The sequence below is a fragment of the Pituophis catenifer genome, unplaced genomic scaffold (assembly GCF_029215685.1).
Source record: "Pituophis catenifer annectens isolate HBS135680 unplaced genomic scaffold, rPitCat1.0.hap2 SCAF_4, whole genome shotgun sequence".
NCBI classification, from domain to species: Eukaryota; Metazoa; Chordata; class Lepidosauria; order Squamata; family Colubridae; genus Pituophis; species Pituophis catenifer.
In genome coordinates, this window is record NW_027256884.1 from 105035491 (window position 1) to 105059439 (window position 23949).

The following is a 23949-nucleotide window of genomic DNA, read 5'->3' on the forward strand; positions in this document are numbered from 1 at the left end:
TTGCAAATTCTGAAAACTGAATAATACTAAGCCATTCACACATATTCACTCTACATGATATACATCTGTATGTCTGTCACATCTGGTACATAGAAGGCAAAATAAAAATGACCTGGAAGTGCGAACTGAATAACAGCTACAGAGATAAAGAGAGCATCTCCTTTGAACACTGACATTGTGTTCCTATCTATTCCCAGACCTAACTCTCTGAAGATAATTAGTTACTGAAAATGTTATTGAAACCAACTGCTGTTTCTCTAGATTGCCCTTGTTCATAGACTTGACTACATCAATACATTCCCTTGAAAAGAAATATATTCCTCAAAGGACTATGAGTTGTTGAAAATGACTCAGCTCTCTTATGTTGTCAAAGCTTCCAAATTTCCTCGCTGTTTTTTATGAGTAGAAATGAATTCATCATTTCCAGCAAGTGTTAGGTACAACAAATTGGTCCCCTTGTTCAAATGTGGGATCTACCAGTAACATATTTGTTTCCGCCCCCCTTCAAACAGTAAAAATAATTTAAAACAAATACTTCAAAAAGGTTTAAAGTGAAAAGCAGAAGTAAAAGCAGAAAAGATGACATCTCATCAGAATCATTTATTTATTTAATTTATTTAAAACACTTATATAGCCACTCATCTTATATCAAACTCTGGGCAGCTCCTAATAAGCAAATAAAACAATATCAATGATAAAAGTGACCAACTATAATAATAATGCAGCAGAATAGAAGAGAAACAAATTGAAGAAAACAAAGGACAAATACAGTAGAAATAGAACAACTGTGGTAAAAGAAAGTAAAGGTAGTATCAATAGTAATAGATGCCTTGCAATTCCAAAACAATTGGAGCACCTCTTAAACAATAATACTATCAACATCTGCCTATCCTAGGTCGTTGGGAAGGTCTTGATAGGTGGAGGAAAATGCCAAATCCAATCTGAACATCTGGCTGACTTCGCAACAAACCAAAACAATGTAATACATAAATATAATACAACCATACATATTAAAAACATAGCACCAAAGTTAAAGTTCTGACATGCAATCTCTCATAAAATCTTGGAGGGAAAGCCAAAATTTCAGTGCTTTTCAGAAAGATAGGAAGTTAGCGATCTGGTAAATTCAGGGGGAAGAGTGTTGCCTAGGGCAGAGACCCCTACAGGAAAGGCATGTTTCCTAGCTTCCATAAAGTGGCAATGTTTAAGGGAAAGGACCAGGAACATGTCCACCATATCTGATTTGATAGGATAGATAGATATCCTTACGGAGAGGTGGTCTTGTACATAACCAGCCCATGTGCCATTTAAGGTTTTAAGCGTATAAGCAGCAATTTGAATTGCATACAGAAGGAAACGGGCCCAATGCAGCTCACACAACAGTGGGATTACATACCCATCATTTTGGATTAGTTGTAGCTTCAGTGGTGGGTTTCAAAATTTTTTACTACCAGTTCTGTGGGTGTGGCTTGGTGGGCATGGCAGGGGAAGGTTATTGCAAAATCCCCATTTCCTCCTGATCACTTGGGACTCAGGAGGCAGAGAATAGATGGGGGCAGGGCCAGTCAGAATTTTTACTACCGGTTCTCCAAACTACTCAAAATTTCCACTACTGGTTCTCCAGAACTGGTCAGAACCCGCTGAAACCCAACTCTGTGTAGCTTTTGGGTGGTATTCAAGGGCAGTCCCAAATAGAGTGCACTGCAGTAATCCAAACAGGACTTTGAGCAAAGCCTTTCAGTACATGAAAGGGAACAATTGGTGCACCAGACAAATCTGTGCAAAGCCCCACCCAGCCATGATTCTTGAGCAGGAGTTGTCTGTGAGAGTGCTATTCCATCCAGTCAAAGATAAAATGTCATCTGGACCTGGAGTGCCAGAAACACAAAGCCACTCTGTCTTGCTAGGGTTGAGCAGAAGCTGATTCTTCCCCATCCATACTCTTACAGCCTCCAAATACTCAGTCAGAACTGCCACAATATCACCTGTCTAGCTAGGATTGGATGACTGCCCCCAACAGTTTCATTTGGATATTTAAAAAGATAAGTGAAATACCTAAGGCATGAAGTAATTTTGCATTGTGGGGACCTAGGGCTTGATCTCTCTCCCACCAACACCAAGTGGAACTATCTTTGAGGAAGTAGGGCTAAGATGGCAAACCTATGGCACTCATGCCCAAAGTGGCACACGGAGCCATGTTGCCTGGCACGCGTGGTGTTGCCCGTTACTCTTCTGGACTTCTGGCATGCATGCGTGCGCGCATGACAATCAGCTGGCCTTTTTGCATGCAGCAGTGCCAGAAACTAGAAGAGCTGGTCTTCCATTTTTCTGCGTGAGCATGCGCGCTGGCCAGCTGATTGTCACATGCACATGCGCACCAGAAACCTGGAAGAGTAGCTGGCTGAAACTGGAAGTTCAGTACCTGAAACTGGAAGTTCATTTTTGGGCGTGCGCCAGTGGTGGGTTGTTACCGGTTCACCCTGGTTCGGGCAAAGTGATAGCAGTGGCGGCAGGAGCTCCACCCACCCACCCACCCGGATGTCATCAAATACAATCTGCGCATGCAAGCGAACTGGTAGCAAAGGTAAGTGAAACCCACCCCTGGTGCACGCATGTGCCCTGGGCAGCTCCTCTTCCGGGTTGTGGGCTAGACGCGCTCTCACAAAGCCATCACTGAAGTAGCGGAACCACTGTAGCACAGTGCCTCCCATTCCTAATCACTGAAGCTGGTCCAGAAGGATATTGTCTACAATGGTATTGAAAGCTGCTGAGAAGTCCCGGAGAACCAAAATAAATACACCATCCCATCCTGAGTCCTCCAAAGGTTGCCAACAAGCGTGATCAATACCATTGAACCCATTCATTGTAAACCCATACTAAAAAGGATCCCATTAATCTGCTTCATCCAGGATCCTTTGTAACTGTGCCCCAACCACCTGCTCAACAATTTTCCTAGAAATGGAACATTGGAGACTGGGTGAAAGTTATCTAATACTGTTGAATCCAAGAATGGTCTCTTGTACCACTGCCTCCTTCACTGCTTGGACCCAACCACATGCCACCTCCCTGGAAGTCTTAACCAACCAACAAGGGCATGGATCATGAATGCAGGTGGCCGAGCTCCAAAGGACCCTGTCCAATTTCTTCAACAAAACTGGCTCAAACTCCTTCCGGATAACAAGGCTCAGATGTGTCGCCATCACCTCCAAAGTATCTTCCCAGCCAGGATCCAACTTCTAGTGAAGTCACTGGTGTAGTTAGATTAATCAAGGAATTAATTAAGAGCCTGGTGGCTCAGCAGACTGATAGCATTGCAATTAACACCAGCTGTCTGCAATTACTGTAAGTTCGAATCTCACCAAGCTCAAGGTTGACTTAGCCTTCCATCCTTTCTAAGGTAGGTAAATTGAGGACCCAGTTTGTGGGGGCAATAAGCTGACTTTGTATAAATATACAAAAGTATGAAGGCTATTGCTTAACGCATTGTAAGCCGCCCTGAGTCTCCGGAGAAGGGTGGCATATAAATCAAATTAAAAAAAAAAAACATTAAGAAGAAAACTATACTCCTATGAAAACTGGCAGGACAATTGCATAAAAAAGGCAGACAGCCCCCACTCATTCTCACTGATGTTATCTAGTTGAGTAATGAAGCATCTGCAAGCAAACAACTAAGGTCAGATCGCACTGAGTATGTCATAGGTTTAGTGCTCAAATAAAACTTAAGGTTACAAAATAACATTTTGTTCCAAATTCACTTTTCTCCCAGAATATAGATAAATATGTCTCTTTGTTTTTGATAGAATTAACATATATTTTCCTAGCTGAGACGAGGGAAGAGATTCAGTACTTATTAGGCTAAATACTTCAATTTAGTCAAAGATTAAAGCAAAAACAATCCAGCCCAGCATTTTTCAAGGGGAGAAGATAATGTAATAACAGAACAAGCTGTTCAAAAGTATTTGAAACTCCTATTTTACAGAAGCTTCTAATATCATTGATTCCCCTATTTCTCATGTGGACAATTCTATTATATTTGGGGACATGTGCAGTTCTTGGATAGTCAGGGAAATGGGAGGCTTCAGTAGAGAATTGGAATAAAAAAGATAGTGAAGCACAGACGTACTAAAAAAAAAATCAAGTGTTGATTGATTAGAGGTGCTGCATCTTGGATAGAAGCTAGAACTGTAATGTGATCCAAAAGAATTTAAATGAGGTTTTCCCTCCTTTTAAACCAGTGCCTCTCAACCTTTCTGGCACCAGGGACCAGTTGCCTTCCACAGACCAGTGGGGGGAAAGGGATGGTTTTGCATGCAACTTACGATTCTGTGGATGTGTAGATGAAGCTTTGCTATTCGCTCACCCGCCATTTGTGCAGCCCAGTTCCTAATAGGCAATGGACCAGTACCAATCCACAATCCAAGCTTAGATGAAGCCAAGTATTCTAGCTCTCAGCTGATGTATTTGTTCTGAGGCAAATGAGGCATGGAAGAGCCTGTAATGTGACTTGAGCTCAAAAGGTCTCAGAACCTTCTTCCTAATCTTCAGTTTGGGGCAACTGACCTTCCCTTTCCTTTCGGAGCCCAAATTCTGTTTGTTATTTGAATTGGTGGACATAATTCTCCATTCCCCATTAACCTGACAGTAATCTTTTTGGCCAAAGTAAATAACAATAAAACTCTTCCAGAAATCCCAATAATCCTATCAGTCTCTAGACTGAAGCATTATTAGTGAGCACTGAGATCAGATAGCAACAACAAAGGCAAATACAATTATTTCTCTAATCTAACCAGATTAGGAAAAAAGTATCTTTCATGAAGGAAATTAGTGGGGGGGGGGGCAAAGGCATAAGAAATGTGAAGCTTTGGGTGGACATTTCATTTAAATATGCCATAAATTATTACAGGGAAAGCAAGACAGAGACCAAGTGTAACTCCAGATGACAAGGCAGAGCTTTGATAGGTAAATGCTTTGTCATATGACAAAAAGTTGATATCTCTTCAGGAGAAGCATGTAAATTTTATTAGCCATGGCGTTGTGGTCATCAATGGTTATACATTAGAACAATTCTCATTATGAAGAGCATGTAGTAATCCAAATGACAATCTTCCTCCATTTTGTCAGCTTTATTATGCTGGATTCTTTCCATCTTTTCTCAAACTGATGTCACTGCTTAACATTTTATTTTATCTATTAATTTATTAAAATTGTCTCTTCACTAATGTGAAAATTTCAAGGACAGATTAGAATCATGAATAACATCCAAATGCAAATAGCCAACCAAAGATAAGAGAACTGCATTGGCAAAAAACCATCTAGATGAATCTAAGGACAAATGGAAGAGATGCATGTTATTCCTTCATAGACAAATGAGCTAGGAGGGAAAATAATACACATCTCTGGGAAAACTCAACTCACAAAGTAAGGATAATAGATTAAGACTTTGCTGCCTATCACCATGAATGACCTTCATAACTGCTTTTTATTATCTCGTTTTCTTAAAAATTTGTGGGGTCAAATTATAAGAGATTATGGTCACCAACCTAAAAGTGCTCAGCACAGTATAAAATGAGCTAATGATCTGATCTGGCATCAGTGAGTATCCAGGCCTGTTTTATGTTAAGCTGCAATTTGGTTCTTCATGTTGTATACATTGAGCCAATTATTGTTTTACAAATGCAAATCATGGCTTAGTACACTAAGTGATAGGAATATACTCTGCGTGTGCACTTATGCAGGCATAAAACATAAAAGTGAACTGTTGATTAAGCCTGACCTAGATTTTATTAATGCCAAAAGAAGCACCTCTTTTTTTATTCAGTTGTTTTATCTTCACTGCCAACATCAGCCTGTTATTTTCAGCCAGATTCATTATGTAAACTCAGCTTCTTATTGCGTTATTGACTACTAAGGAATTGTGTATCCTGAATTTACGTGAATGCATTCAAATTCTTGAATACAGGAAAAAAAAGTTTTAAAACTGAATAATGCCCTGGGGTAGTTATGAAACAAACACAAACTAGAAAAACAAGGAATTTCAGTTTAGATTGCAGCCACTATGGAAGCACACATAATGCAGTTGCTGGTCTTATTTAACTGGAAAAATGTGCTAAAGAAATCAAATAAAACAACCAAAAGATGTAGGAGTTTTAGGTGACATGATTAGCTTTCTTAGATGTTAACTACGCTTTCATGGGACTTAGACACTGTAATGAAAATGGGACGTAGTGCCATGAATGCCTCTAAATGCTCACTTTTAAGTGAAAAGAATAGCTTAGGTGTTGGGGCATTAAATGGGTACACATCACATGGATCTCCAATGTTGACAGTTGTCCATCCTTGACTATTCAGCCATAAGACTAATGGGCAATAAAGAGAAAAACAAAATTTCATTATGTGTAATCTCCCCCCTCTTCATATAGGCCCCAAATCTTGCCTTTAGGGTAGCTCTTAAGGCTTGGCTCTTCCTACAGCAATTAGGGGATGATTGAGTTTGTTTTTAGATGGTTTTATTTTTTATTTATTCTTTGTGTGTTTATATTGTATGCTGTCCACAGTCACACTAGCTAAGTTGGCCAGCCTTATAATTCTTGAAACAAACAAACCACTTAAAATGTGCAAAAGTACATTCTGAAGTACAAGATGTTCCAGTTGTGATTCAATATATTGTAATTGTATATATACAGTGTTTGAAGAATGCTGAGCTAAGACACTTCAAACATTTTCATAATACTTAATAATAGGCTCAGGGAATTGAATTTTGTTACCCCTTACACCCCTGTGTAACTGATTGAAGTTGTAACTGATAGAACCAAATTGCTCATCCAGACTATAATACATAGGACAAATTAATATTATAGAAAAATGGAAGAGTCTTAATTGATGCGTCAATGAACCTGAAGGCTCTGTGAAAGTCAAAATCATCTTATGGTGGAGTCCTTCAAGGCTTCAGATTTATGACGTGAACAAGGAGAATCTTGGCAGTAGCTTTGATCTTAAAATCCAAGGCTGGAAGGCAGCAACAGCTGCTTTCTACTTAAATCACAACTTCTCATGTCAATTGCAATAAAAGTCGAGATCCTGTAACTTAGTTAACATTAGAATGTTTTGTTCTTTTCAAAGTGACCTAGGTCATCTTGTCTTGTGATTTATCTTGAGATTATCTCAGGAGATGAAGAATCGGTATGTTCTGTACATTTGTTCCCAGACTGCACTTTGGAATGCTGTCAAGATCACTGTTAGATGTCATTAGCACCATCTAAGTAGTGATCTGGGTACTGGAGATCATGAAATTATCCCATCAAAGTCTGTGCTGGGCTTTCAACTGAACTCTGACTGTGAAAAGGAGAGCGAGCTTGCAAATATAAAATGTCTCCTCTCAAAGCAAAGGCCTGGGGGGGGGGAATCCTTTATCAGTTTCATGCACACATTTGAGTGTGATTTATTATTCCTTTGTAAATGAAATATTGCCCATCTAGTAAATAGTATCAATCTTCTAAAGACAATAATGGAAAGTTTATTTCTTCCTCCCCAGTCCTTATGTATGATGTGATATTAGTACTATTGCTTCTTAGCTTATGGGATTCATTTACATTCATATGAAAGGAAATAATTGCAAACATTCAATTCTAAGACTGGTTGTTGTGCCTGTTGTAATTTAGTTTAGCCTTAATATTTAATTTTAATCTAATTGTTTCACTGTATTCTTTGACTTTTATTACTGGAGCTTGCAGATCTGTTGCATTTTTAACTGTCAAAGTAGTGTCATCAATATAGCTTATTGATGTTTCATTTTCCTATTTAAAAACACATATCATCTTCTTCCCATCCAGCTCCCCTTAATATACATTCAGCAGAGTTTGAATTTATAAGAGTATATAGTCTTGTCTCGCTTTTGCCAGCCTGTCCATACTGTGGCTTCCTGACCCATATATACATTTTGCATCAGGACAATGAGATATGAGCTGTGGTGGTGCAGTGATTAGAATGCAGTACTGCAGGTTACTTCTGACTGCCAGCTGCCAATGATTTGGCAGTTCAAATCTCACCGGGTCAAGGTTGACTCAGCCCTCCATCCTTCCGAGGTCTGTAAAATGAGGATCCAGGTTGTTGAGGGCAATATGCTGACTCTGTAACCGCTTAGAGAGGGCTGTAAAGCACTGTGAAGCGGTATATAAGTGCTATTGCTATTGCTATTGCTATTCTGGAACAATTATTGGAATTGCCCAGGGGTTAACAGCATTGATGGCATTCCCCCGTTTTGTATTTCTTTCTAACCTTCTTCTTCACTTCAGTTTGCTTGATTGTCAGCTTGAAAGATATCAGGTAGCTGTAGTGTCATTTTCATTCAGACTCTTGGTGTTATTTCCACGGGGCATTTTGATTCCTTTAATTTTCATTAAGATTATCAACATTATTAGTATTGTAATGTCAAACCGCTTCCCGTATTTTATCAAGTGAATTAAATGAACATGTCCATGTAATCACCAAGGGTTGAGCTTGATTCAAGGGAATTTTTACCTTTCCAAATGAATATGATTATCAGCTTCAAAATACTTTTTTTTTTCATGAAGAGTAACTTTTAAAAAAGGTGTCACTACTTTAGTTAAAAGGATATGACCACATAATCCTTAATGTATGTCTATAAAATGTCTGTTTATTCCCTAGATAAGGAATTTCTAGCTCTCTTCCAGCATAAAATAAGTACTAATAATTCTCTCCATTATCAGCATCCCACTTCTCTAATGCTTCCTATATTATTTCTAGCTTTGATTTCTAGGAGGTGATCATCCTGGATAACAGTCTGGTTTTTCCATTTTGCTGGAGAGCTGTCACCTAACCCAGGCTGATCAATTATAGTAGAGATTAAATTGCTTTATCTTGAGATGAGAAACGGAAGGGAGAATTTGAACTTGAGATATCCATTTAGGTCAAACCAAACTATTAAATAAAGTCTTTCTCCACCATTTCTCCCTAAGACATAGTACCAGTTTTCATTTTATTGGCAAATTTCATGATCACACCTCTTTAAAACTGTTCAGAAGCAAAGGAGATATACAAAGTTAATAACCAATTTTTTTTCTTTTGAAGATGTTTATTAAAAGTGTCTTTAGTTTATCATAAAAACTACAATACTGAGTCCTTGTAATACAATATACAGTAGCTATAGATCAGAAGATCGTCTAAAAATAGTTTTAGCAGCAGATTAGACACATGACCTGCAGTGCCCTATAAAAATAACAATTCTGATCAACTCTATTGATCAGGAGGCAAGTGCTTCAGCTTCTGTGTTTTTCTGGGCATGCTGCAATTCAGTGTAGAGGTAGAAGAGTTGGTGGCTCCAGAAGGGATACTTGCATATATCTGTAAAGAAGGAAGCCACTTATTACTGACCATGAGAGTCTCTAAGTTCCAGTGCTCTAGATCAGTGGTTTGATCGCAGAAACCAGGGCTGTACAGGACATCATTTTCCATCTCTGGAATGTGCATCAGACCATCCACAAACAGAATCATAGCACCTATATGAACTGCTTTAAAGCAGCTGCATCTTTTCCAGGCACAAACACAATCCCGGGAAAACACATGGTTTTACTGCAGAATTCCACACTGGAATAAATGTTGGAAGATCTATGTTTCTGAACTGCGGGTATTCTGCCATTCCCAAATTATATTCTGTCTGCAAGAGTTAGGCATCTTTGGAACTGATGCTTATTATATTGCTTTAGGATATTTATCTATTACCTAAAATGATGCTGTATTTTGAATATATATCACTGGTAGAATACTCAAGGAAGAAATGAGAGTAATTTTTCAGATTCCTATAATTAATTTCAAAGTATATGAACATCAATAAATAATGTATCCCAAAGGTGTATTCAATAAGCTTATAATGGGGGAGTTTTATTACCTTGAATAACTAGAGGTTCCTATCAACAGGAAGACAATGAGTTTAACAAAATAAAAATTCATACATGTGAATCTATCACCCATATACTGTGTGAAATGGATATATGTAGTCTGCTCAGTGTTATCAATCTGAATAGATGGGACAAGCAACCTAAGAACTCCAATTTCTATTATGTTGGATAGGTATAGCCAATGGTAAAGGATGAAGGGAATTTTGGTCCAACATCATCGTGATTGTTGCAAAGGCCATCTCCTGTGTCCCTCCCTCTCCACTTTTTGAGTTCTACTAGATTGCTTCCATCTTTCCAAATTTGGCATTACGAGCTGACATGGTGATTAGAAGGACAAGATGCAGCTGCTGACCCAAGAACTTACTTAGTCAGCTTGTATTTTTCCCTTATTGCTTGCTGCTGTCGATGAGGCGCATCGAGGCATACTTTGTGCAGGTCACTTAGGCAAGGCACAATCTCACTCAGTGAGTATCCAGTGAAAGCAGCAAGAGTTTCTGGCTGCTCATGAGAAGACAGAGTTACAGCTTCAGTACTACAAATAAATTCAGAGAGACAAGAAAGGACCTGGAAAGAAACTTATGCTGAATCAGCTATTAAGTTAGGACAGACTTTGTACAACTCAGCAGCCTTACCTTTAAAACATTATATAGGGATCCTGAAAGACATCAATTCAAGCTATAGGCAAAAAGCTTTGCTCAGTTTTGAAGAGTTCACACTATTTACCCCATTTATAATTATGAAACTTCAGTCATGTCCTACCATATTGTCAGTTTTGGCAGCTTTTGTAGTAAGCAAAAAAGTTTAACTCCTAATCTTGATTGGATTAAGTAATTAAATACAATTCATATAACTCCTCAATATTTAATAATTTTCTCCATTACATTAAGCATTATAATTTGATTTTTAAAGTATATATCTGGAAGGAAATTTAGGGTCTTTGCCGTACATAATGGGAACATTCTCATAAAACTGAAGAAACCCAACAGAGTTGTATCGCTAGGACTGTTTTTGGAGCAAACTGCTACTCACAGGCTTTACTCCACCTCATTCCAGCAATGACAAATTCACATCTGCTCGGTTTGAGATAAAATACTGAGCAAGGTGCCAGGACAAAGCCTGTGGTGCTGAAATAAACAGCTGTTGAGCCCATGCTAAAATCTGTAAACATTCTTTTTAGAGGCATAGCCTAAAAAGCAAGCATTGGAAATTGTTTTGTCATAGTACTGATCTTTTCATTGAAGTAGCCATTTCTGAAGCTAGTTGCTAAAATAAAATAAAAAATGCTGCTAAAGAAAACATAAGAAACCTTCTTATCCTTTGTAGAACATTCTTGAAAAATGCCTAGACATATTCAAGCCCCTTTAAATTAAAATAAACGTTTACCCAGAAATGCCGATTCACAGTGTAGTTCGCTAGACAATAAGCAGCTGCTGCCATTTGTGAAGGCAGATACTTCAGGAATGGGTCTGCTTCAAGGAGACTCAATTCTGCTATGTACTAAAAAAACGGAATATTTTTTTAAAGAAAGGAACATTAGGAAAGATGAAAGGTATCAATATTACTAATGGTTTGGCCTATTCACACTGGTTTTTCTGCTTAGCTGAAAAAATTAACAAGCTTTTTCCATCCTTTTGTTGCACTTTGCTTATGATCATTAGCGAAGTAACACTGATCTATTTGCTTTCTAAACTATGGAAAAGAAGTACTTCCTTTCAACTTTGCCCAATTCTGTATTTGCATAGCTGTATTGTCCTTGACAGCTTGTACTTTTATTAAATGATATCATTTCATATTGCTCTTCAATGGCTCCTGCAAGGAATTTATGGTTTTTGTTGTTGTTGTTGTTTTGCAAATTCCCACTTATCCCTGGGGTGGGAAGAGAGATGAGGACAATTCTCAATCTTCTGGTTCTGCCCCACTTCTTTCAAATTATCCCAAGGCACAAATATGAAATATGTTGTACCAGTATGTTGTAATAAGACCAATGGCATCTTAGGAATAATATGCAATAAATGGACAGGGTTAAAACTGTAATTAGATTTGTTTGAATTCAAATCCTAATAAATCCTATTTGATTTCAGTTTAAATTAAATTAGTTCAATGTAGTAATATGTTCCTTGTGACAATTCTATCTTCTGTAACATGATGAGTTCATGATTCAATAGCAATTTTGGGAAGAGTTTTCACAGCCAAGGTTTTTGAGACTGAATAGAAATGTGTAGCTCTGTATCTCTCCTTTGCAAATTTCTCCTTTCAGTAATACAGACTTCACCTGTTTTAGAAGAGCCTGGATGAACTCTGTTAATCAGATACGCCACACCTAGACTGAAATTCCACTGAAGTATCAATTTGTATTTTAAAAATGTAATTTCAACATAACAGGTTAATATATATCTTGAAAACAGATATCACAGTGCAAATAGGTGGCTATTTGTTTTGTGGTCTAGATGTCCTTTAAATGCTTACAAAACAAAGAATAACCTATAAAGCAAAGAACTTACCCTCGCAAAGTTCTCCGTTTTAAGACTTACACTGTGTCTTTGTAAATATTGAAGGAGAAACTGATTGATGGTTGGCACAGTTAAATCAAAAGCAAGTACTTTAAGAAGCAGGTGTTCCATTCTCAACAGTTGCTTTTTGGAATAAGTGTCATCTGTTATGTACACAAATTCTTCTACTTCTGGGGGATAGATTTCTTCATATTTCCTAGGAAAAAGAAAGGTGTAGAAAAATTCATTGTATATCAAGTGTGTTTTCATCCAGTTAATCCATGACGACCACTCGGTGTAAGCATCATAATCTTTAAAATGTAAAATAAAAATATACCTGAGCTACATTTTCATTACAGAGCAGATCTTACTTTTATTCATTTACTAATTTAATTCCTGCCTTTCAAATAGGAGCTCAATGTGATTAGTTCCCCCAACATATTTTTTTCCTACCAACAACCCCACAAGATAGGTTGGGCTGTGTGTGTGAATGGCCCAAAGTTAGCCACTGAGTTCTAAGGCTGAGGATTGGCTAAACTTTCCTAGTTCGGTACTTTATCCACTTATAGCTACTGTCATCCAATCATTTATACCAGCTAAAATCTCTCAGTCAACTCAGCTCATTCACCTCATCTCCTACCCCTCAAAAGTTTTTTTTTATTCATGACTCACTTTTACATTTTCTTATAAACATTTATGCATGACTCTGTAATGTATTAATATCTAAGTAGTCTATATAACAAATACATTAATGTGTCAGTTAATATTATCGAATATTAAGGGATTATATAAATATAGACAAACTAGGAAATTTGATATCAAATTCTTACAGACTTGTCTGCCATGTCTTGTAGGCATTTGCAGAAATGTAAGATACAGTGAAGTAGGAACTATGCCTGCTAAGCAATCTGCATTCAAAACAGCTTTTCTTTTAATCCTGCCCTGGGGACTTGTCAAAATCATCAACGTGTGCTTATGTAAGGTAAAGTTCAAGTTAGGGTGCAGATCCAAAATGAGGATCCAATATCAGATTTTATCTCTAGCATAGGATAGGATGGGCAGGATGTGTTGTGAATGAAACCAGAGGTGGGATTCAGCTAGTTCTGTCCAGTTCGGGTGAACCAGTAGTGGCGACTGCGGGAGGCTCCGCCCACCCACACGGATGTAATGCGCAAGCAAAGAGGGTACGTGGAAGGCCATGCACATGAGCAGAGGGGACGCGTGCACTCACATTTGTGAACTGGTAGGGAAGGTAAGTGAATCCCACCTCTGAATGTAACTTCCCTGCTTGCCAGACAGGCTGAGATCTTCAAAATGTTTTCATAAGAGGGATATACTATATGTTCTGATGCATGAACACAAAGACAAGTATCCCTTGCAAACCCCTCTAAAACTCTTGTTTTAAACCTTGGTGCAGAACAATAAAAGCTGGAAATGGAGGTTGGGAAAAATATGGAACTAAACTGGAAGCATACTAATGCTTTATTGCATTTTTTTCTCAGCCATTTCTATCACCTTGATAAGCTATCCAAGAACAGTCATCTGCCACAGGTTGTCTTTTATATAAACATACTTACGCAGCTAGGAGAATGGCTGCTGTTCCTACAAGTTGCAATTTTCCTCTGAGGACCGACATGCAGGAAAGAAATCTGTCCAAGTAGTTCACAGCAAGGTACAACGTCTCTGTCTGAAGCTTGTATTCTTCACCAACTTCTGCTAGCCAGTCTACTAAGATGGCACGCATCCCAGAAGTTATATCTGGCTGCTTCCTCATGTAGCATGGTCTGGGCCTGTATTTTACCTACATACAAAGGGTTTAGCTTTAGAATAAGCAAAGGGAATATATCTTCTACACATATTGCACTAAGCCATAATATGTTTGACTTGGCTTTGGTTTAATGTGCTACAAGATGTCAACAATTGTGACACTCAGTATACTGTCTGTGACCTAATAGAATGTGTGAATGCTGACTATATTCTATCAGGAAAGTTATCTATGAATGTTCCAAGTTGTTCCAAGAATGCTGGCTGATGGAGCCATTAGGCAAGAAATAAAAGTTTAGTCCTCCATCTCCCCTTCCGTTTGGGGCAGATCTTGAGGAGTTTTGGATTGAATGAAAAAACAAAAATACTGGTTTAGGGAGAGGTAAAATTGTGGATCTCTGAACCACTATATCTAAAATAGTTTATTATAACTACCAATCATAGAACACAAAGGTTGGAGAGAACCTTAGAAATCTATGTAGTTCAGTCCTCTGCCCAATGCAGAAATTTACCATGTCAGCAATCCCAACAGATGACCATCCAGCCTCTGTCTAAATATCTCCACTAACAGTGTCTGTCACTTCCCAAGTCAATCTGTTCCACGGCTGAACACTCCTTACCATTATGGCATTTTTCCTTCTTTGTAATTTAAATCCCTTATTACTTGCTGTGTCTTCTGGAACCACTCTGAATAATTCTATCTCATCTTGTCCATGATAAACTTAACATTCTTGGAAGCTATTCCAATCAATCCTTAATTTTTTTTCCTTCCAGGCCTTTCATCATTTTAGATGCTCTCATGAAGACACCTTCAGATTGCCAATATGCTTCCTAGAATGGGTTGATGGCCTAGTGTTTTAGTTGTGATCTGATCAACATAGAAAAGAGAGGAATGATGACTTCTCTTGATCCCGACAGGATGCTTCTTTATGTATATTTGGAAATCTAGGATTGCATTTGCTTTTTTTGAAGCTCCCTCATATAATTGGTTCATATTTAGCTTGTGACCAAGGTAACCAATTACGTTTTTATATGCACTAGATAAAAAGTAGGTATATCCAATATTCCCTCATCCTACAGTGTAGCTTTTGATTTTTCTCTACCCAAGTGCAGGAGTTTGCATTTGTCCATGTTGAAATTCTTCTTGGTTCCTCCATTGTTACAACTTGTCAAATTCCACTTCATCCTCTAAAGCAGTGGTTCTCAACCTGTGGGGGTCAAACAACCCTTTCACAGGGGTCGCCTAAGACCATTGGAAAACACATATTTTCAATGGTTTTAGGAATAATTTTATGGTTGGGGGTCAGCACAACATGAGGAACTGTATTAAAGCGTCGCGGTATTAGGAAGGTTGAGACCCACTGCTCTAAAGTGTTTGCTAACCCCTATATCTTTGTATTGTTGGTGCAAAGTCACAAAAATAAGTGCCACATATCACATAAGGTATAAATTGTTTTAGCAACAATGTATGGATCCAGTGAGCTAAGATTTAAAAAGCATTTTGGAGTGCTAGCGTGCTTCTCTGGAAATCTCCAAATGGACAATAGATTTGCTGTTTATGTGGATGGCTCAAAGAATTGCCACTAACTTTGAAATTATAGATTCTCCTAAATATTGAAAAGTTTTGTAAGTTGAATGATAAAATGAGGCAGAAATTACACCAAGTGAAAATTTTGGAAGTAGTATACCAATATTCTTGGAGAGCTGCAGATATATAAATGTTGCCTTTAAGATAACAGAGCCAATCATGATACGAGAACAGGAGGATACACAATAGTTTGGCAAAGATGGCTTCTGGAAAGCAATTATGATTAAGCCTAACAGCTTTCCCTACTTTGTTTTAAGGAAGGTAGGTTTTCTCACTGTTTCATGCCCAATATAGGTCCAGAAAATATTATAATCATTTTGGTGTAGGAGTACACCAAAGTGAATTCTTTTAATATTAAACCAAAACTATCCAAAACAACATGAAACCATCTGTAGCACAGCCACAGAAGCATTTTGCTGTCTTGAAAATAAGAGTGTTACTGTCTTCTGTTAATTAGAATCTGTTTTGTCAGATATATGTTATCTAAATTGTAAGATATACGTTACCTTATAGTACAGAAAAAGGAAAAGAGAATAAAGAATGTATAGTGGTAAAATAAAGAACTGTCTCTCAAAACTACTTCCCCCCAGAATAAGTAGGTGGTCACAAGCAGGTGGTCATAGAATTAAAATATGCAGAGAGACAGCAGTGCACAAATGCATATAGAGCTATGCAAACAATAGAGCTGAAATATCCTCTTTTAGTAGCCATTCTTAGCAAGTATGGAATGCAAAATCAATATCATCAATCTTAAAGCTGTTCAGATAGAATGGGAAGCAGTTTCTAGGAATAATAAACAATAAGGAAACATTCTCCAAGATAAAGTTTAAGAGACAGTGTCAAAAAGGAAGATTGAAATTCATGCAGTATACGTGTTACATAGACACTATCTACAGGATAATATTACACAGAACTAAAGCAAGTCTGTTTACTTTTTTTACTTACTTCTGCATCTCTTAAATAATTATGAATATCTTCTGCATATTCATCAATACTCATGTCCAGTTCGTTACCCTCATAATCTTCATTTTGCAGAGACTTATCCACCAACATTGGAGACACTAGACCAGCAAAATATTCAAAAAGTGCTCCTTAACATTCAAATGTTGCTTTCATAAGAGGCAACATATAACGCAAGAAGTTAACATCTTTTCCCAATTAAATGATTTGTTACCTGTACTTAAGTTCAACAGTAGATGAAGGTTAGGTTTTATTGTACTGGTCTCAGTTTCACACATACTATATTCCACTTCTTCTGCAGCTATAAAATCATTTTTGCTTCTCTCTTCCACTTTATCTATGTAAACAGTAAAGCTTTTTTTGGATGACACAGAGGTTGGCATTAGATATTTGCCAGTCATAGGAAACGTATTTTCTGATCCAGATACTGCTCTCATCATGGAAATTCCCTGAAAAAGAATACACTGAAGAAACTACTTGGATAAGCAGCAAACATTTTAAACCAAACAGAAAAGAAGTCCAGTTGCCATGACTCAACTTCCAGATACTTTTACTTTTTATAGTTCTGTATAAAAAAAATAAAAGCAGTATTATTCAGATCAGCCTTGGTCATTAAGTGTTGATGGACCACAATTCTTATCATTGGCTATAGATCATGCTGCATGGCTATGATGGGACCCATAACTCAGATTCCATCAGCCCAAGATCAGAAGTAGCCAGTTTAGAACATGAAGTACTGGACAATTTTCATCCTGTCTCAAACTTTTTCTTTTGATGAAAGGTTATTGAGAAGTGGTAGGTCTATAGCTTCCTTCTGGAGGAAACAGACTCTGGACTCATTATATTTGGGCTTCATGTCAGGATGTAGTACCAAGATGGCATTGATCATGCATGTAGATGACCTCTGGAAGTCTCAGCTTTCAATACCATCATTTATGGTATTTTTCTGGCTGGATGGGAATGGGAGGCAGAGTTTTTCAATGGTTTTCTTCTTTCCAAGGCTGGTTCGATGGTGGTGGAAAAAATCCTGTCATTTAACTGCTAGAAGAAGACCTTCATTGGCAGAGGGTCAAGTGTCATCAGAATGCTAATGATACAATTGTACATCTCTCTCCTGGGCCAAGTGGTGGTGTGCAGGTACTTTGACAATTCTTGGGAAATGAAACAGATTCAGCTCAAACCTGACAAGACTAAATAGCTGAGGACTTTAGGGTATCCCATATCTTGGAATTTGCCATTGTTAACTGGCTAGGGTTACTTTTCCCCAGAGTGTAATTTGGAAATCCTCCTGGACTCACAGCTCCTGCTCAAAAGCAGTGGGGTCATGGCCAAGATAACTTTTGCCCAAATACATCTTGGGTGCTAGTTGTAGATTTGGAGGCACTGCTCATGGTCACTCATGCCTTAGTAGTCTGCTGATCACTACTGCAATGTACAGCTTGTCCTTGAAAAGCATTCAAAAGCTTCAGCTGGTCCTGCAGAGCTAAGGAAAGCTTTCTTACCTTGACATCATCTGCTTGTGCTAAGACTTCCAAGTCTGAGAACTGAAACTGAATATATTTTGGAAAGTTCTAAGGATTAAAAAAAGAAACACCGAGCCACCACTCTTTTCCCTTCTGTTCAGTCACCTAGATACCTGGTTAATCCAAAATGCTTTCCAACTTACATGGGAAGAGGATCTTAGACACTGTCCATTTTCTCTCAGCTCCCCAAGAATAACTCTGTGCTGGGAATTCTGACTGTCATGGGATACAACTGGAAGTGGCAGAGCACCCCGAAGTCCAGTTTGTACCATCTCATCATCCTTGTTGCTATGATACATTTCCTGCAAATCAGCAGCTGATCCTGGGGGAAAAAAAACCCCCCAAAAATCATCAATTATGTTTTTAAATCAACTTGCTACTCTTTTTGGCTTAGCACATATCAGTGAAAATCTTCGAGCATGTGACGTTTTCACAAGGTTTCCACAGCACTCCCATTATCTTCACAATGAGAAACTGCACATCAACAGACATTCAGCTAATTGCCCACTCCGCCTATACATTGGTTTTCAAATATTAGAACTGTATTAGCATACCTCCCCATCTATGATCTTCCTCAAATCCAGTAAGCTTTTGAAAGAAGATGGCAATGATAGGATTAACACTGTTCCCCATGATAATTTTGTCATTTGAAAGCTATGGACTTCGATTGGCCGAAAGGGCATGTAGCTGAAGGGCTTATGGGAATACACAGCTGTAAGGTACTTGTGGTATCTCTAATCTATTCAATTAACACAATAGTATGAGTTTGCAAGATGCTAATCCATTACCTGAGGAAATGGGCTCAGTTCACACACTTAAGTAAATTAATCTATAGTAGACTAGCTTGCAGTTCAGTGTGCTATGCAAACATAGCTACATCCATAAAACCAAGTCTCTGTCAATCTCTTCCAAGAAAACAAGTCAAAATCCCACGATACACAGGCTATATTCATGCATCACAAAGCCACAGTGTTTTGATTGAGTATAAATAAGCTGATTGAGCCAATAGGGTTTATTTACCAAATCATGGTTACAAAACTGCATAAATCCAGACGCTAGTTACCTAGAAGGCACGTCTAGTCCGTCGCTGTTACTACTTAATCGCTACATTCAAATTGTTAGCAAAATTAAAATTACACTTTCACTATAGGTGAAAGGGCCTCATAAGTGGAATAGCCTAGGGCCTCTTTTCATCTAAATCCGGCCCTGGAGACACGCAAGCTTGCTATGGGGGAAAATAACATTTATTTAAGTCTCCCAGAACAAGAGTTTGAAGGGGGGGAACCCCCCCCCCACATGATCTTCTGTTATGGGTGACCTCTGGAAGAAATGATTTGTTAATTTTATTAACACCAGCTGTCTGCAATTACTGTAAGTTCGAATCTCACCAGGCTCAAGGTTGACTCAGCCTTCCATCCTTTCTAAGGTAGGTAAAATGAGGACCCAGTTTGTGGGGGCAATAAACTGACTTTGTATAAATATACAAAAGTATGAAGGCTATTGCTTAACGCCTTGTAAGACGCCCTGAGTCTCCGGAGAAGGGCGGCATATAAATAAATAAATTAAAAAAAAGCAGAACAATTTCTCCCAAGCCCCCATCACATTAAGGACCGGGGTGGGGAGAGAGAGAGAGAGAGAGAGAGAGAGAGAGAGAGAAGGGGGAAAAGTTCAGGATGGCTCGATTTGTTAGAACTACCAACTCCAGGCAAACTAAAAAGGCGGGCAGGGTGGGAGAAGGAGTGGTTCGCTCCGAGTGCTGAACCAACCTTCCTTCCCCATCGCCCTTCGGCTGTACCCCCAAAAGAAGCGCTGCCGGGAGCAAACCCCCCCCCCAAAAGGACTTTGCCACAAGTTACCCATTTCTTCTTGCAATAACCCCGCCGCTCCCCGCTCCTCTCCTCCCCACCTGTAGCGAAAGGCGTTCCTTTAGGATTCCTTTAGTCCAGGCAGGGGGGAAAAAAACCAACGGAGCCAGACGAGGACTTAACGCAGCCCCCGCCGGCCTCCCGTCCCAGCCTATATAGCCGGTAAGCCAATCAGCGCCCGACGACGCCGTACCGCCCCGTCCGCCGGCCCTTCGGCGTGCGCTCTAATTACTTTCAAGCCGGCCGCGTCTGTTGGGAACGGCCAGTTAGAGCCGGCGGTCGCCCGCCCGCCCGCTCTGCCGCTTGCATGCGGAGGGCAGCTCCCGTGGCAACCTGGGATCTCCATAGAGATCTCTCGCCTCCTGCCGGGTGGAGAAACTTTTGCCTGGCCTGACGGCGAGTTCCCACCCGTTCTCTCGACGCGCGGCGGCGTCGTTACCGCCTGAAGTGGAAATTCCTCGCGGCTGGAAAATCGAAATAATAAAACTTCAAATGGATTGTCTGCGGAGAGTTGGCTCCCATTCCCCACCCGTGATTTCTCATTCTTTTGTTGTTGTTTCTTGTTGTGATGAGTTTCAGAGACGCGCTGGGCTGGGCTGGGCTGGGCAGATCAATTACGGCTGGGATGATACTAAGTCAAGTCCTGCACACACACACACACACACACGTCCATCAACAAAGACTCGGATACTATCGCTTTCAAACTCATTACATTGTAATTTGCCAGATTAACAACACAACGAGTTGCAAGCACGGATTTCAAACTAGGGTTTAAGGAAACTACAAATAAGAAAACCCAATATTGTTTGTTGTGAGACTGTGATAACTGTTCTAGTTGGACAAGAGCATTTGAAGTTGACTTCCCCCCCCCCCCAATGTTCTTTGAAATTTTATCTTTTGGCCAGGGATGAAATGCTCCCGGTTCGGACCGGATGCGATGGAGGCGGGATAGCAAAAATCTCTGCCCCCATTGCCCAGCTGAACCATGCAATCATCAGAGGCGGGTTTTTTTTTATTTTTAAAAGCATTTTTTCTACCTCTTTGGCCGAAAAAATGCTTTTAAAAGTTAAAAAAAAAACGCCTCTGATGATTGCACGGCTCAGCTGGGATCATCAGAGGCTTTTAAAAGCATTTTTTCTACCACCTCTTCAGCTGAAGAGGTGGTAGAAAAAATGGTTTTAAAAGTAAAAAAAAAAAAGTTGGCCACGCCCACTCAGTCATATTACCACCACCCCCAAGCCACGCCCGTAGCAACAAATTTTACATTTCACCACTGCTTTTGGCTGTATTTGTACTACGTTATTAATAAATTCACTGTAGTGCAGTAACCCAGAAATCAATGTAGTTCAGAGACAGCTATCCCTCCACTAACCAGTCATCTTTCTTAAAACCTGCTACCAAGCCTAAAAGACACAGAACATACCTTCCAAACACCGGACCAGAAGTCAAGAGTTAAGTCTTGCAGAAGTGAGATTGTAATTTCTTCATCAGAAAAATAACTGAAATTTCTGCCAATGAGATTTATGAATGCTAGACATTAGGCATGATGCAATGGATGATGGCTTACTGATTTAACCTTAGCCCTAGCCTACCCCAAAATATTTGTTTTAGCCAAAATCTGAGGCAAGCAAAACCCCAGGTGGATCCCAAGAAAAAATGTAGCCAAATTCTACCTGAACAAAGAGCATTTGAAGTTGAGTGAATGACATAAAGTTTGGATTTCAGAAACTGGGACTAAACAGCTGTTAAAGTGGGGGCATCCTTATAAACACAAAGTTGTGCACTATTTAGCAGTAGACCCAACACCTTTACTTTGTACAATATTATTGCTACAGGAACTTAATTACTGGTATTACCTTGATAACTGATATGTTTTAAGATTGTGTTAGAAGTTTTTTGAGTTCTAATAAAAACTTCACTCAACTGATTATACCAATGGATGAAGAGTTGAAGTGGATATTTAGATACTTGAAGTTCTTAACCTGATCAATTGGTCTTTAGATCAAGTTGACATCTAGCTCTAAGGAACTTAGATCAACTGATTTAATTTCCCATTTAACAGGGGACTTTAACTGCATCCTTGGAAAAAAAAACCTAGAACTTTGGTTTATGTCAGCCCTTCAAAATAGACCAGGCTTGAACATCAAAGTCATGAATACTAAAACTACCTTTATTGTAGGGTTACAGTAACAGTCTCTTGCAACTCTGAATGTTCCTTTGTCCTCCCCACTTTTATCCTAAAGATAAGTATAAAGACTCAAGTCAGAGATACTTTCTCAAATTCCATTCCTGCTTTGGGCTTAGATTTCTCTTATCTGAGCATTGTCTTAGCTGCAACATTACCTCCTTTTCTTCGAGGTAATACTCACAGCTTTTGAATACCTGATTTCAAGAAATTCTCTAGAACAGCTCTATACAAAAGCAACCAGGAATCTATGAAAGGTACTTGTGTAATGGATAAAATAGCCATATTAGCCATACACAAAATAATTGAAATGGGAAGGTGGAAAGGTCTTGGAGGGTGAACTTCTGGTTAGAAAGGACACAATATCTCATTTATATAGAAACTGAAAAAGGAGCAAGGTTACAGCCCTGTTTGATACCTTAGAAGCTAGGGATGGGGTTGTTAAGTCACCACTGCAATAGTCTCTAATCTGTATGGCAGTATCCTGGTAGAACAGAATTATCCAACCTGAGAAAGTGAAGATCAATGGTTGTTCTGAGTAACTTTCTCTATGGGCTTTCATGAGGAATTGAATGGAAGGCTGCCCTGTAATCAATAAAGGCAACATAAAAGGTGTGTTTGATAGAACTAGAGTTTTTCTCCGCTACATGAACATTGGGCATTCATCCATGGTAGAATATCCTGATCTAAAACATGCTTGGAAGTTAAGATACAAATGATCTCAATTTATTCTCAAAATGTAAATGGGTAAGAAGTTGGGATTGCTCTTATGGTGCCAGTTTTATCTAAGTAAATGATTAGCAGTCTTGAGGCAAAATGATAACTGCCAAATAATATCAAATGGATCAAAGAAAGAAAACCCACCATGGGAAAGTCATCTGAACTGGCCCTGTGTTCCTGCAGTGGATGGATGATGCCAACTGTATAGGGTGACCAGGTGATGATCCATCTATATAAGGAATCACCTCTGCATTCTCCAATCACAGTTCACTATCTTGGTACAAAAACAAATAAGTCCTAAGCATGCAAGTCATAGGTGGTTGTGAGTTCCTGATTTGTTCCAAATAACTGCCCATGGCACGAGTATTATAGTTCCCAGGAATTAAAAGCTTTAGGAATCTGAGCAACATCTATGAGTCTACATCCAGAGACTCATAGGGGACCAGGGTACATCTAGGTACTCCTACTGCACCAGGATACAGCAGACATGTGGAATACAATCCTCAATCTGTAGCATCTTTGAGAAAAGACAGGATTAAAACATAAGTGTTGTTAAAGTAGATCATTAATATGTACAGTTGAAGTGAATCTAACCTGAAATTTAAGCAGAAATAATGTGTATATTATTTACATATGCTTATGTATATACTTACCTAAAGGTCTGTTTAGGTCCTAGGATTGCACTGATAGTCTTTTAATCCACAGAATGAATAAACATATTGAATTGCTCCAGAAGCTCTCATAGCATTGAATTCTTAAACAAACACAGGATCCATCAGGAAAACATGTTGTTGTTTAATTTCCTTGCGTTACAAGCAATTCCCAGGTGACAATGTTTTTAAAACTATTTTAAAGTGTGACTGAATTTCAGATTTAAAGCTGCAAGAAGTAAACATTTGCTAATCTAATCAGTTGGTTATAGCATAAAATTAATACAGCTC

At 38.8% G+C, this 23949-nt stretch overlaps 1 protein-coding gene across 1 annotated transcript; it reads right to left on the reverse strand.

Moving 5' to 3' along the window:
- Window positions 1-9308: 9308 nt before the first annotated feature.
- CCNA1 (cyclin A1) lies at window positions 9309-18537 on the reverse strand. Its single transcript, XM_070943848.1, has 8 exons — window positions 18382-18537; window positions 16930-17164; window positions 16701-16816; window positions 13981-14204; window positions 12416-12620; window positions 11298-11411; window positions 10279-10412; window positions 9309-9360 (listed from the first exon to the last, which is right to left on the reverse strand). The coding sequence occupies exons 1-8, from the start codon at window positions 18535-18537 to the stop codon at window positions 9309-9311; spliced, it is 1236 nt and encodes a 411-aa protein (XP_070799949.1).
- Between the last annotated feature and the right edge of the window lie 5412 nt (window positions 18538-23949).

Excerpts from the sequence above, each read along its gene's own strand:
- CCNA1 (XM_070943848.1), bottom strand. The coding sequence starts at position 18,537 with ATGTATCATAGCAACAAGGATGATGAGATGGTACAAACTGGACTTCGG. Across the intron at positions 11,412-12,415 it reads AAACGGAGAACTTTGCGAGG|TACATAGCAGAATTGAGTCT; the intron begins GTAAGTTCTTTG and ends CCGTTTTTTTAG. Across the intron at positions 10,413-11,297 it reads CTGTGAATCGGCATTTCTGG|CCAGAAACTCTTGCTGCTTT; the intron begins GTAAACGTTTAT and ends TCTCATGAGCAG.